The following is a 14,266-nucleotide window of genomic DNA, read 5'->3' on the forward strand; positions in this document are numbered from 1 at the left end:
GCATCTGCACCAGGGATTTTTTTTTCTGCCCAAGGTAAGAAATTAACATAACATGCATCCAGTCCAGAAGATGAACTGACTGCCTTTGAAAAGTTTGTATAATTACCTCAGTCTAGGCTAGGGGCTATATTTGCACTGCTGTATCCAATGTGAGACATTTACCCAACATTGTATCAGTGTTTCTCAACCTCAGCAACTTTAAGATTCATGGACTTCCATTCGGAATCGGAATGTTTACTGCAGTCAATGTCCAATCCTGCATTTTAATGTTGCTGAGGTTTAAAAATAGAAACATTCATCCTACTGTGGATAAACAATGGCTAAAATGACGATGATGATTATGAAAGCTATGTTCAGTCCCCCTTTAATCAGAATAGAGCTGGAAGGGACCTTGGAGGTCTTCTAGTCCAACCCCTGCTCAAACAGGAGACCCTATACATTTCAGACAAGTGACTGTCCAATCTCTTCTTAAAAACCTGTCCCGGAACGTGGCATTTTTTTGTGTGTGGTGGTGAAAAAACAGGTTTCCAATCCAAAGATTGAACTCTCTCTTAAACTACTCTTTTGAATCCTCGGGCCCAACTTCAAAGACAATTCCTGGATATGCAAAAACACCGTTTCGACAAACGCCTTTCCTCCTCACCAATACGCCACTTCCCTTCGGTTCTCTTCGGAAACGGTCGAGAAGTCTCGGGCAGTCCCGCAAAGAGCCAACCTTAAACCTTTAAACCGCGGTATGTCGATCGTTCGGCCATCTTCGGCACATCCATGCTTTTTTTTTTCTCTCTCTCTCTCTCGCGACCATTTCCGAATTCCTTCGGCTATTTCCGGTTCCTCTCGGGGAATTCCGGCCTCGCTCGGTCTCCGGGGAAAGCAGCAGCTGCCGCACCGCCAGCGCCGGAGCAGTAGTTAGAAAAGTCTTGGCAGAATGGAAGGTACGCGCGGACGCCCCCTCCCTTCCCCGCGGTGGGCTGGCGACCAAGCGGGAAGCCACGCCCCTCGTGGCTATGGGGCTTGCTAGAGAGGCGATCCTGTTGGTGTCACCCAGACTGAGCAAGGTCAAAGGTCAAGCCGGGATGTTTAATTCGGGTCCAGGGCTTACAAAGTTTATTGGCTGAGCGATGTGATAGATTGGGGGACGGGCAGTTCTGGGTTCCAGTCTAGCTCCGTTTGTCATTCTCCCGTCCCTGTTTTTCTTATAAGAGCCTCAGAGGGTGCAGGATGTGGGCGTGCCTCCCGTCCCGAATCTCTCTGGGGACCCCGATCCTGAAGAGACCATCCGAAGCCTGCAAGCCCAGTTGGCAGCCGCCTTGGCCGAAGTGGAGACGGTCCGAGCTGTGGCTGCAGTGAGTGAAGGCACCAAGCAGGAGGCAGTGGAGGCTGTCCAGCGCCGGTGCCAGGAAGAGGTGGCTTCCTTGCAGACTATCTTGAAAGGTGAAGGAGTGCAGGTCATGGTGGGTGGGGAAGGAGCTGGAGTTGTTTTGCCTAAGTGCCTTAAGCCTTTCCTCCTCATCCTGATCGGATCTTGCCTTGGAGGTGGCAGCTCAAAGGTTTATTTCCTTTCTAGACACTATTTCCAGCTATGAGGCCCGTCTGTCAGCTTTCCAGCGTGACAGCCGGGAAAATGTTTGGAGCAGGCTGCCAAGGACCAATCCTCTGGACTCATTGGAGAAACAGATGGAAAAAGTAAGCAATGCACTCAACCAGAATCTCTTTTTGAGTGCTGAGCTGAGTTTCCAGTGGGCAGGGGGAAAAAAAACAAAAACCTTTGTCTGTCTCTCTCTCTACAGGCACAAGAGGATACTCAGCGACTCCGGGCCATTGTGCTGCCGATGGAGCAGGAAATTGCTGAATTGAAAGCAAAATTGGCCCACGCTGAGAGTCTGGTTCAGGAGCTGCAGAGTGAGGAGGCGAGATGGGAAAGAGGGACAGAAGGAAAGGTAAATATTGGGATGCATAAAGGTAGGTTAATAGGGTTAAAATACTGTGGAAAGGAGGAGGAAGGATGAAATATCTTACAAAATGTATCTGAAACTGATGCCTATCTCAGAATAAATAGATGCCAAGCCTTTGTGCATGTAATACCAGAAATGTAAGTCTGCAACTCTGCACCTGAGTGTTGCAGGTGGATCTCAAAAAAGAATATAGATTGGCAAGGAAGACAGAACTGAATGACTGGGGCAGAAAATGAATGTTATGAGGACAAAGTAAATTTTACAGGATGGTTAAAAGCCTGCGAAAGTTGTAGATGAATCGTTAATGAAAGACATTTGTTTATTCAAACATATTTATGAACTGCACAATTAATTAAAACTCTGGGCAGTGCAAATTTACAGGTCTTCCATTAATGATGGAAAATTCAGGGAAAGTCCTTTAGGCCAGGTTATAGACTTTTTTTGTTTACCAAAAGGCATATGCTTCCTATTCTTCTGATTCTAGGCAGCTTACAACACATGAAATAAAACATTAATAAAATCCATTGGTAAACCCACTAAGTAATCGCAGAACTGATTGAAAACTATAAATAAACCAGTGGCTACTGTCAAATAAGTCTGAAAGCTTTCTTAAAGTGGCCTTCTTTTGGCCATTTTCTGACACATCAGTGCAGGGCCACATCTAACTTGGGTGTTCCAGACGGAGAGCAGCATTACTGAGAAAGTTGATCTCTGGGTCTCAGCTTCCTTCCTGATTTCTTTCAGTATGGATGCTCAGAGCATTATTTCGTCAGGTCATGCAAACTGGGAAAACTCTATGTGAAATTGATTGTGCCATCAGGTCTTTTTGAACTCCTGGTGATCGCACAAATAGATTTTCTCCATGATGATCTATTCTGAATCTGAATTAAACGGTCCTAAAAATAAGAGTCCCAGCTATAAATACTTTGCAATACCCAATCTGAACAGCTTGGAATTCTTTTAACTCCCATATTTTTCTTTTCAGCATTCTTTATGTAGCTCAGCTGAATCCCTTCTTGCTGACCCCGAAACTGTGTCCACGGATTTGCCTGGAAGTCACCAGGCTCCTTTGATGGAAGGAGGAGTAGCAGAGAAGTTTGCTTGTAATCTGGACAGCATCTCCATTGCTTCATTTTCCTCTTTGGCACCAGGTTCCGGGCATTCTATCCGACGCAGACGTCCCCCAAGTCCTGAGACTTGTTCCATTGCCTCCTCAACTGGAACCCTGGTGCCTGAGACTATTTATTTACCACCAGCGGGATACCAGCTTGTGTCTGAATCAGAGTGGGCTCAGCTGCAAGAACAGGTTTGTGTGTGAAAGACAAAGATAGTTTATTGTTAGAGATATTTCTAACAATAAGGTGCTTTTTGTCCTGCCTTTCGGGATATGGCCATCCAAGATAGTAACTTCTTTTATACAGAAAGAATATTATGTTCCAAATTACTTTCAAATTCTTCCACTTCAAGACTCCATAAACTTTCTTTTTATTTACCTACCTCTGTTTTGCTTCTGTCCACTCATGCTGTTTTCTGGTCATCTTCTCCCTCCTTTTGCTGTACCCTTTTTTGTGGCATTATGAAATTAAGCACCCTAAACTGATGTTGGAAGAATTTGGGAATATTACAAAAACATTTAGAGCAACTTTCAACTATGTACAGTGGTGTTTAAAAGTTTGTGAACCCTTTTGAATTTCCAACATTTCTGCATAGACATGTCTTAAAAGGTAATCTGTTCTTCACACAAGTCCTAAAATTAGATAAAGTGAACCCAACGAATTGACTGAAAACATTATACCTGTTCATTTATTTATTGAGGAAAATGATCTACTGCTACGCAGTGGCAAAAATTTAAAAATGTTTTTGACTCATTTATTTAAATGGGTTCTTTTTATCTAGCATGGAGAACAGGTCATGTGTTAGGTCATATTAAATATTTCAAAAGGGTGCTGCCACGGAAGGCCTCACATAGCTATCACTGCTGTTTTACAATGGCCAGGCCCAACGCCCCTTGTCAACAGTAGGAGGAAGAAAGCAGCAGAGAGGTGGTAAAGCGCAGGGCCACCAAAAGGGCAAAGATTGGGGGGGGGCATAGGCAGGTAGGGGGAAGTTGAAGCAAAGGCAAATGTGTCTGGGCAAGAAAAAATGTGAGGCCTTTGCCTAAGAATGGCACGGTCCTGCCTAATGACCACAACCAGGACAACTAAAATTGCCATTGCTAACCAGTGCAGTCACATGTTTAGCTAATGACCACTTCATTTAAGGATTGCAGTCCCAATTAGGGTCATTAAGCAAAGGCTACCTGACTCCTTTTCTTGCAACTTCTTTTTGAAGGGGATGATTGTTAAGAAATAAAATACCAAATCAAATTCTTTAAACCTTAAAAAAATGATAGGCTTAAAGCACCCATTGTCTTCCTTCAACTCTTCCCACAAATATATTACAAGAGCATCATAAATTCCAACCCTGCTTGCTTCAGAGGAGGGAGGGGGTCTGTAGAAGTACAATATTGCCTATCTCTGTTTTAGGAATATGAAAAGGGCAAGTAGCATTTATATTTGGCTTTCTTCATTGTAGCCCCCAGTTCTAAAATACCCTGCTGATTGAGGCCTCCTGATTCTGTCACCAGCTGTGGATGGATTTACTTGATAATGATTCTACATAATCAGTATTGTTGGTATTAGTTTTCAAGACTTCTCTGTGCTGCCTTTGTACTTTGGTGTTCTTCACAGTTATCTTAGCGAGGATTTTTAGCTGCTTTGGAAAGTTTTTTGGAGGATATTACAGCTAGCTGACAATTTTTTTAGACTGCCATCAACTTTGTAACTCCCAGAGGGATAATTCCCCAGAGGAATAATAAGATAATTCCTATTAGCATAGTGAGCAATACAGGTAATCCTTGCTTTACAAGGGTAATTGGGACTGGAATTATCATTGCTAAGTGATGCAGTCATAAAATGTGACATCACATGACTGTGCTGCTTAGCAATGGCAATTCTGGCAGTTCCCAATCATTGTGAAGTGAGAACTGTGTGGGTTGTTAAGCAAGGACCTCACATGTGTGACTTTTGACTTCCTGCCAGCTTCCCCATTGACTTTGCTTGTAGAAAGCCAGCAGGGAAGACACAAATTGCAATTGTGTAACTGCAGGATGTTGCAACAATAATGCTTCCCATTATTCAGGATACTGCTTATAAGTGCTATTTGCTTAGAGCTTGAAGCATTGTTCACACCCACTTCACAGTCTGTTCCTATTGCTCCCCCTTGGGAGAAGGTTTCGAAGCATTTATAGCAGAACTACTAGATTCTGTATCAGCTTTGTTCCTTATCCATCTTGTAAATTTGCAGGATTCTTTTTTTTCACCATGTACCATGTATATGTATACATTCGAACTAGACTGATGTTTCTCTGTATCATATGTGTGTGTGTATGGGTATATGCATAATGGTATTTTTTTGAGAGCTGAATGCAATAAAATTTCATTTTAATGTATGCTGATTAATGTACATTTAAAGTGACAAAGATTCTATTCTATTCTATTCTATTCTATTCTATTCTATTCTATTCTATTCTATTCTATTCTATTCTTAATCCTAATCCTAATCCTAATCCTATTCTTAGAAATCCAGGCTGATTGCTGAGTGCCTAGATTGCAATCATGTGGCTGCAGGGACACTGCAACAGATGGAACTTTAAGGACCAGTCATAGATACCACTTTTCAATGCTGTTGCCAATTCAAATGGTCCCTGAACAAGTGGTTGTTAAATGAGAACCAACTATAGGAGAATTTTGATAAATGGGAGATGAGAAGCTAAAGGCTTCCTTTCCTCATCCCCTATATCCTTGGTGGCCTCCTCAGGTGCAACAGCAACGTGGAACTCTGGAGGAAAGAGCAAAGGAGAAAGCTAACCTGGAAGAGGCATTGAGACGTAGCAATGAAGAGTGCAGTAAGCAGGTAAATTTCATGTCTTGGAACTCATGCTAGTTCTAATATGTTAAGTAGGATTTCTGTCCTTTCTCTAAGGACCTTGAGGTGGAATACAGGATTAAATCTATGTATCCATAAAGGATATGAAAAGACATAATAAAACACTAAATATTAAATAACCAGGTTGATATCAAATCACCTATATAAAAACAGGAAATTGCGCAGCCGGTGTCCAAATGGAGTCAGAGACACTGACAAGAACTTGTAGTTTTTATATAAATAAATATATTTACAGTAAATAAGAGAGGCCAACAGGAGCATAGTCAGGTAAATCAGCACAGCAGGAACATCATGAGATAAATCACAGAGAGCACACAGGACACACAGGAAAAAAGGCGGGAAACAAGGAAACTCCCCCTTTACTCACAGCAACCAATCACATCTCAGATTCCCTCATGCAGTGGCCAGCTCCCTTTAACCAATTAGCTATAACTCTGTGTTCTTACTCATTGTCCAATCCTTCACTGCTCCAGCTATTAAATTTTAAATAACTTAACAAACACCAGTAACTTCATAGAAACATCCATATAGAAATAGTTTGCCATTGCTTTCTACTGGAATATTTTATTTCCTAGATTGGCTTATCATTCCTTAAATTTTCTGGAGGTCTCCAAGTAGTAACCAGTATCCAGGCCAGGACAAGTTCTTTCAAATGTTGTCATTTTCTGGAACTCTATCGATAGTATAGTTAAAAATAAATATTCAGAATCTATTTATAAGAAGACAAAATGGTCTGCCTGGTATTTGAAAAAGTATGGATGGTAGAGAGGATCCAAGATTATTCATCTAAGGTTTTGGATAAAAAACTCTCAAGGATGATGTAGATTTCTAGGCAGATGTGTATGCTGTGAAAGGAAGCATTCCTTGAGATTCTATAGCACCAGCATATCAAAACCAACTGGTTGAACTGGATGCAGATAAAGCTAAGAGAAAAGATATTGGGTGAACATAGCCCCTAAGCTATAAATTACAGCCTATAAGGCTTAGTTTACACCAGATGTTAAGCCAAAATCAAGGAAGCCACATTACGGCATATTTCATTCTGCAGAATTAGTCATAGACTTGCTAAAGATAACATGACAACCATAGGCAGTTTGGTGATTTTAACCTGACACATTTCACTCGTAGGGCAGCATCTTAACCAATGTGCATTGCTAGCTCATGGATAGAATACAAACTTCAGTTTCCACAAATCCGATTTTCCCCTTTTCTCATTTTTTCTGAGTAGGTTCAGGTTCTTTTGGCTCAGATCCAGATATCAGAGAACCTTCTCCAAAACCTCCAAACCACCGTGAGTGAAACGCAACGGCAGACTCAAGAGCAGATTGTGAGTATAGTAGATGGGTGACAGTGTTGGAAGCGAAGCAAAGGATAACAGAAGAATCAGAAGAGAAGCCTGGGAAAAATGATCCTGCTATGTTGTGCTCAATTTGGGATCTTTAGAACTCAGACTTTAGGTAGGAGGAGTTCCAAGGCTATTGACTTGTTAATTTAAAAGCTATCTGGTCTTCTGCAGTAGAGGTTGAGAAAATAAGGTAGGAAATGAATTGCCTATCTGTGATGAGTAGAGCCTCAGTAGAGCATTGTTGTCCAGATGCAACTATACAATATACCACTGGGGACTTGAGGACAGAAGAAAACCTGTGTGTGGCACTTCTGATTTTTCAACAAAGAGTTGCAAGTGCAAGTTGTTGCCAGGACATTCACTGTTTTCCTACTAGGGATGAGGAGTTTGTGTATTTATTGTAAAATGTCTTGAATAGAGTTTTCTCCTAGAAAGATGGCACTTTCTCTGAATGTACCAAATGTACCACCAAATGTACCACTTTCTCTGAATGTACCAAATGTACCAACAGTCCTTCCATAGTCCTCGACTTATGACCATAATTGATCCCATTTTCATTGCTAAGCAAGACAGTTAAGTCAGTTGCTTCTCATTTTACATCCTTTTTGCCAGTTGTTAAGTGAATCACTGCAGTTGTTAAGTGACTCATGTGGTTGTTAAGCGAATGTGGCTTCCCCCATTTACTTTTATCAGAAGGTCGCAAAAGGTGATCGCGTGAGTCTGAGATAGTGCAACTATCATAAATATATACCAGTTGCCAAGTGCCTGAATTTTGATCACGTGATCATGGGGATGCTGCAATGGTCATAAGTGTGCAATAAGTCACTTTTTTTAGTACTGTTTTAACTTTGAATGGTCGCTAAACAAATGGTTGTAAGTTGAAGACTATCTGTATATCTTGTCCACTGTAGATTTGATCATTCCAGACCTTTCCTCACTTATAAACTCTGAGCCTTCTCTTCTGGATAAGTGTTTTTCAGAGGCTCTCATGTAGAATCCTTTAAATCCTCTCTTGGAGACATCAATAGGATAGTTATTGGTTGCTGTCTGTCCCTCCCTCCCCTTGCGGTTTTCTTCCAGGCTGATTTGGCTGCATCCCACAAACGCCTCAGCTACGAAGTGCAGCGTCTCAATGCCGAGAATGAAGGGCTGCGGGGGATGAGTTCCCAGAATCCTCTCCCAACAGATGATGAAACTAGGAGCTTGCCCAACACAGTGCCGGTACCTAGACTCCAACTTCTGCTGATATTGAGATTGAGGAATGAGATTTGCTGGAGTTGTACGGATTGAATTTCACTGTTAATAAAACAGATTTCTTTCTCTCTTTTTCCTTCCCCAGGAGCTGCAAGCCATGGTGTCCAAGCTGAGACAAGAGTCTGCTTTACAACTTCGGGCTGCAGAGCATCAGGCTGAGCGCCTGCGAATTGAAATTATATCCTTGCGGGAGCGGCTGGATGAAGAAGCAGCATCTCAGTCAAGCCTGCAGGGGGTGCTGGAGAGAGAGCGGGAAGAAAGAGGTGGGCAGAGGAAAGTAGATGGTGATCCTGATTGTACAGATAGAAATAAATCTCTAGAATTGGCAAGTGTTAATTTTTTAAAAACCAGTTCCTCTGCATTTAGAAACTTGATATGAGGAATTCTCTTTAGCATTAACAACTTCTCCTTTTTGTTTCCTTTTCTTCCGCTGCTTCTGGCTGAAAGAGCTTTTGCAAGGTAAGATGCTCTCAATCTGTATGGTCCATATATTTCCATTGTACCATTAATGCATGTTCATGAACTGGACTTCTTGTCTTCCTTTCCAGCCTCTTTGAATAGCATTCAGAGTGAGATGGAAAGGCTGCAGCAAGGTCAAGAAGAGCTGAATAGAATTCAGGTATGCTTGAATTTCTACCCAGGAATCTTCACTTCTCAAAACTTGATTCCATTGTATTTTTTTCAGTCTGGTGTCCTTGCAGGGCCCAAATTCTCAGAGATTTCACAAATCTTGCAATGTTTGATACAATCTCGGGGAATTCTGGGACTTCAAATTCAAAATTATTTGGAAGCCATCACATTGGGAAAAAGTATGTATTTCTGCCCTGCCATACCTTGCAATTTCACATCATAAAGCAATTTGCTCCTCCTGTAATTTATTTTAATTAATATAATTAATTTTATAATTTTAGTGAACACTTTCTCATTGAGTTTCGATAAACATTAGCAACTGGGCCTGCAGAAACACCTACTGCACTGGATTATTGACTCGTGGGTTCCTTACTTGTGTAAGATTGGTTTAAATAAATTTGTTGCAAACTTGCTAGACTCTTTGAATGCAAGGGTGTTATCTCCAAACAAAAAGGAAAAATCAGGTCAGATGATTCCATGTTATGTAAAGTCAAAGGAAGAATATGAGAGGATCAAAATGCTTCTTAAATTGCCCATTTCCTCAGAACCAACATGATCCCACAAATGAGGCTGAGAAAGACATTTCTCTATATTTCTCTAAATTCTGCTATTCATATATGCTAGGTTTCAGTTCTTCTCCTAGGCATCATGAACAAGTTATCTGAAGGACAAAGTTAGGGAAGGCTGCAAATACTTCTGCTAATGTGTTGGATAAAATTGAGGCATTTTAGGATCCTGCTTCTAACTAGGATTGTACTTAACATTTTCTCACTTGAATGTATTAGTAATCTTCGGAATTATAGCTGTGTTGGATTTCAAGAGTCTACAAAAATGATCCTAATTAATTGGAGTTGAGAAGCTGATAATCACATTAACTCTTTAAATCTATTGCTTAGTTGTAGACCAGACGTGTCCAACCTTGTCAACTTTAAGACCTGGGGACGTCAACTCTCAGAATTCCCCAGTGAGCCATGCTGGCTGGGGAATTCTGGGAGTTGAAGCCCCCAAGTCTTAAAGTAGTCAAGGTTGGGCACCCCTGTTCTAGCCTTTTACTAAATTGCCTTTCATATTTCAGTTTGAGGAAAATGACACACTGGCATTTCCCCCCCAAATATTTCTAAAATGGCCTCAAAGAAATCAATGTAGTTCTGTTGCAGGAGGCAGCTGACCAGACTGCTTTAGGTCAAGCCTGGTTGCAAGTGCAGAGCTGTAGCTTTCTACTGCAGAATCTGTGGAATTTCTGACCTGTAGAACATCCCAAGCTGGAGGAATATAAACATTTGGAAATGGGAAGATGAAAAGGGAATGTGGTTGAAAAACAATGGCAAAGTCATAGCTAGGTCATAGAAGAAAGGCCCAGAACAGATTTGGATGAGGTAGATCTTTTCTCACAGAAGAACTTCAAGCAGTATTAAGTGCTCTAGAGCAATTTGTGATATATCTCATATTATCTTTATAGGCAAGTTACAGTGTACTATTCTATATGGTGAGGACAGCAGTCCCCGCACACACACACCATGAGTCCACTACCCTTGCAGTCTTCATTAATGCGACCTCTCTCACTTGTTTTAAAGAATGCGTTCTATGCAGTAACAATTGGTTGCTTCCAGGACTGTGTGTTTATTGTTGGTGACCTCAGAATTTCATTTAGTTCTTCAAAAAAATGTTTTAATTCTTGAAGTTTGAGAAGAAAATGTGAAAGGATGTAGGCAAAGCAGAGACACAGTGCAGGACTAGTATTGCCCTTTCTCATGGTGTTCCAATCTGAAGGCAAAGCCTTGTTCAATTGGAAGGCATTGTCTTAATAATCTTCTATCTTCTATATAAATAAAAATGTAAATGTTCGTTTGTTCAAAATCTTAAATCTCCTAAAGTTCTTCACCGATTGCTTTGAAATTTTGACACAACGTTGCATTTGAATATGCGCGTGTTTTTATATACCTACTATTATATAGATGTCACACCTGTGGCAGGTAAAAACATGCTTTTTTTGAAAAACAGCGCCATCTATTGGACGTAAAAGCATACCCACAAGCATTGTAAAATTAAACATATTACAAACACGCGCTTTCTCTTTTCTTTCTTTTCCATTTAACCAGACTGAGCCACAGCAACGCGTGGCCGGGTACAGCTAGTAATAAAATATATATTAAAAAAGTTAATGTAAGAAACAGGCAGGCGCTTGCCTTTGTCCCAACAGCCACAAGCAGCACTCAGTTATGATAATTATAATTGTTAGCTTTGGGGATTGGGCATATTTATGTGGGTGGACCTCCTGTTTGAGCTGACAAGTGAGGATGGTACCTGTGACTTTTATTTGTGCACCTGAGTCCTTCTGGCCATCTCATGTACTTCGGGGGATGTGAGAGATGTTTGTGGGACTCAGTCATCTTCCTTCTTTATACTTTTAGATGCAGCCTGATGTGAGAGAAGCCAGTAGACTACCAGGGAGGCCAGAGGCTTAGACTGAGGATGAGGAAATTGGGCCTCTTGTGTTCCCATCCCTGACACTCCAGGAACCTCAGGGAAGTCTTGACTTTCCAGGCACCAAAGGGTCAACTTGCTCTTCCAGAGCCTCTCCGGGTCTTCTCTCTGCATGGATAGGAGTACCAGAACTCTGGAGGTAGGGATGGCTGGGTTATTTTGTTACTCCCCCCCAACCCTTGTCCGGACACTGGAGCCTCCAGAGCACAATAAATAAGACTTTTTTATAACCTTCTTAGCCTTTGCCTCTCCCTTTCAAAGTTGATTAATTAAGGTTGAGGTGGGGGTACCACAAAGTATTATCACCCTAACAAAAATGCACCAAAGTAGCCTACTCAAAACGAACATTATGAATAGTGACACCCTCCACTTTTCAAGATAAAATTGCAGCTTGCAAGCGATTTAAACATTTATAATAAATATTATTTTGCATCTATGTTATTCTAGCTCTTTTGTACAAGGCAGATGAAAAGAATCCAGCTGGAAGGGCTTCTGTTGTGGCTGTTTCTTGCCTTCTTCCTTTTGTCTTCTATTCAGAGGCCCTAACAATCTCCCTGTCACATAGCTTGGCTTCACCCTTTGCACCAAATTATAGATTGCTGAATAAACCACAGTGGTTCTATCCCCCATATCCATATGTCAAAGCCAAACAAGCAACGTTGTTTATAGTCTGATGTATAGAACCAAACACAATTCCCACCCAAAAGCCTGTGACATCAGCTTGTGTGAAGTCAAACTTGCAGTTCCTAGCTCAAGTTTGACTCAGGCTTCAGGTACTTCTAATTACTATTGTCCTTGAAAATGGTCAGTTTATCTGGGACCTCTGGGTGAGGAAAATGGCAGATTGATGCATCTTTGAAGGCATGGAGACAACACTGAGGCTGGAACTCTGACTTGGTGGTCAGCCCAGTCCTGCAGAGCTTTTCTGGACAAGAAAAGAGAGATTGCCCATGTGCACTCCGGATCATAGAGGAAAAATTGCTGAATTTGGAAGAAAGAATGAATTTCAAAAATTGAAGATCAATGCAGATACAGATCAAAAACAAGGTTAAATTTAGTTAGCTTTACTGTTTAAAAAGAGTTGTGTATGAGAAGGGAACCTTGAAATGCAATTTGGGTTGGTGGAAATGGTAAATTTGTTTGCAACTGCTGCAAAGAAGGTCAGAAATCACTTTAGAGTTTTCTTTTCCTATCTTTCACTTTTTTACTCTTTCATACCTTTTTCTTCTTTCTTTTTGTAGCGGTTTAATGCTGTGTAAAAAAAAAATTCTTAATAATAATTTAAAAATTCTTCCTCTCAGTCATGTCCAATTTTCACAGACTGCCTGGACAAGTATCCCTGCAGTCTTCTTGGCAAGATTTTTCAGAAGTGATTTGCCATTGTCCCCTTCCGAGGGTTGAAAGAAAGTGACCAGCCCAAGGTCACTCAGCTGGCCAGTTCTTCTCATAGTATTTTTTCTGCATCAAAATTTTATCACTTATTCAACAGTGTAATGGAAAAGAGCCTTAGGTCCATTAATTCTCAGAAATATGGGATAGAAATCCTTCTATCCTAGAAAAAGGAGACTAAGAATTCATTGCAAAACTAACAACTAGAAAGCAATGGTCTTGTATCAAAAAAAAAAATCCATGATCAATACACAAGGTTCAAGTTCATTGCCTATGTCCTACTGCAGTGATGGTGAACCTTTTACAGATCAAGTGCCCAAAAGCTGGCCCTGCCCCCGCGTCACCCCCTGCCCCGCCTGCCCACAGGGCCACTCACCACCTCCAGGACCCGCCGCAGATCGCCCAGGCAGCCCAACAGTGCCATTGCGGCCACGCCCTCTGCCCGCGCCCCACAGCATCAACTGTGCGCAATGGGGTGTGAGGGCAGAATCTTATCTATGCTGCCAGGCTGCCATGTCCTTGGCTGCGCTGCTCCGCATGGGCCACGCTTGGGGGCGACTCTCCTCCAGGGGGGCTGCTGGTGAGGAGTGGGTCACGGGGGGAGGCAAGGCTGGGGCAACGGCACATGTGTGCCCACAGAGAGGGCTCCGAGTGCTGCCTCTGGCACACGTGCCATAAGTTCACCACCACTGTCCTACTGCAATCTTTTCCAGTTCAGTTTACCTTGGGATTCAGCGGACATAGTTCCTGGAGATTGTCAGAATTTAAATTAAAAAAATCAAGGTGGGGAATATATGTACAGTTTTATTGGTTAGATGTATACCCTGTGCCTTTACAGGTAGTCCTCGACTTATAACAGTTTATTTAGTGATCATTTCAAGTTACGACACTGAAAAAAGTGACTTATGACCACTTTTTGCACTTATGACAGTTGCAGCATCTCCATGATTACGTGATTAGAATTTGGATGCTTGATCACTGGCATGTATTTATGATGGTTGCCGTGTCCTGGGGTTATGTGATCGGCTTTTGCTGACACGCAGTCAATGGGGAAGTCAGATTCAGTTAACAACCGTGTTCCTCACCTAACTGCAGTGATTCACTTAACTGTGGGAAGAAAGGTAAAGTTGGGCAAAACTCACTTAACAACAGAAATTTTGGGCTCACTTGTGCTCGTAAGTCGAGGACTACCTGTGTTCTAAGAGCTTTACGACTGTACATT

At 41.7% G+C, this 14,266-nt stretch overlaps 1 protein-coding gene across 1 annotated transcript; it reads left to right on the forward strand.

The window, feature by feature from the left end:
* The first annotated feature begins 866 nt into the window (after positions 1 to 866).
* Positions 867 to 12,010, forward strand: RABEP2 (rabaptin, RAB GTPase binding effector protein 2). Its single transcript, XM_015810289.1, has 12 exons — positions 867 to 935; positions 1,204 to 1,434; positions 1,568 to 1,686; positions 1,791 to 1,940; positions 2,941 to 3,261; positions 5,814 to 5,909; positions 7,171 to 7,269; positions 8,368 to 8,508; positions 8,627 to 8,804; positions 8,989 to 9,000; positions 9,090 to 9,160; positions 11,583 to 12,010. The coding sequence occupies exons 1-12, from the start codon at positions 929 to 931 to the stop codon at positions 11,634 to 11,636; spliced, it is 1,479 nt and encodes a 492-aa protein (XP_015665775.1). The 5' UTR covers positions 867 to 928; the 3' UTR covers positions 11,637 to 12,010.
* The last annotated feature ends 2,256 nt before the right edge of the window (positions 12,011 to 14,266 follow it).

The sequence above is a fragment of the Protobothrops mucrosquamatus genome, unplaced genomic scaffold (genome assembly GCF_001527695.2).
Source record: "Protobothrops mucrosquamatus isolate PMUCROS unplaced genomic scaffold, P.Mucros_1.0 scaffold8, whole genome shotgun sequence".
NCBI classification, from domain to species: domain Eukaryota; kingdom Metazoa; phylum Chordata; class Lepidosauria; order Squamata; family Viperidae; genus Protobothrops; species Protobothrops mucrosquamatus.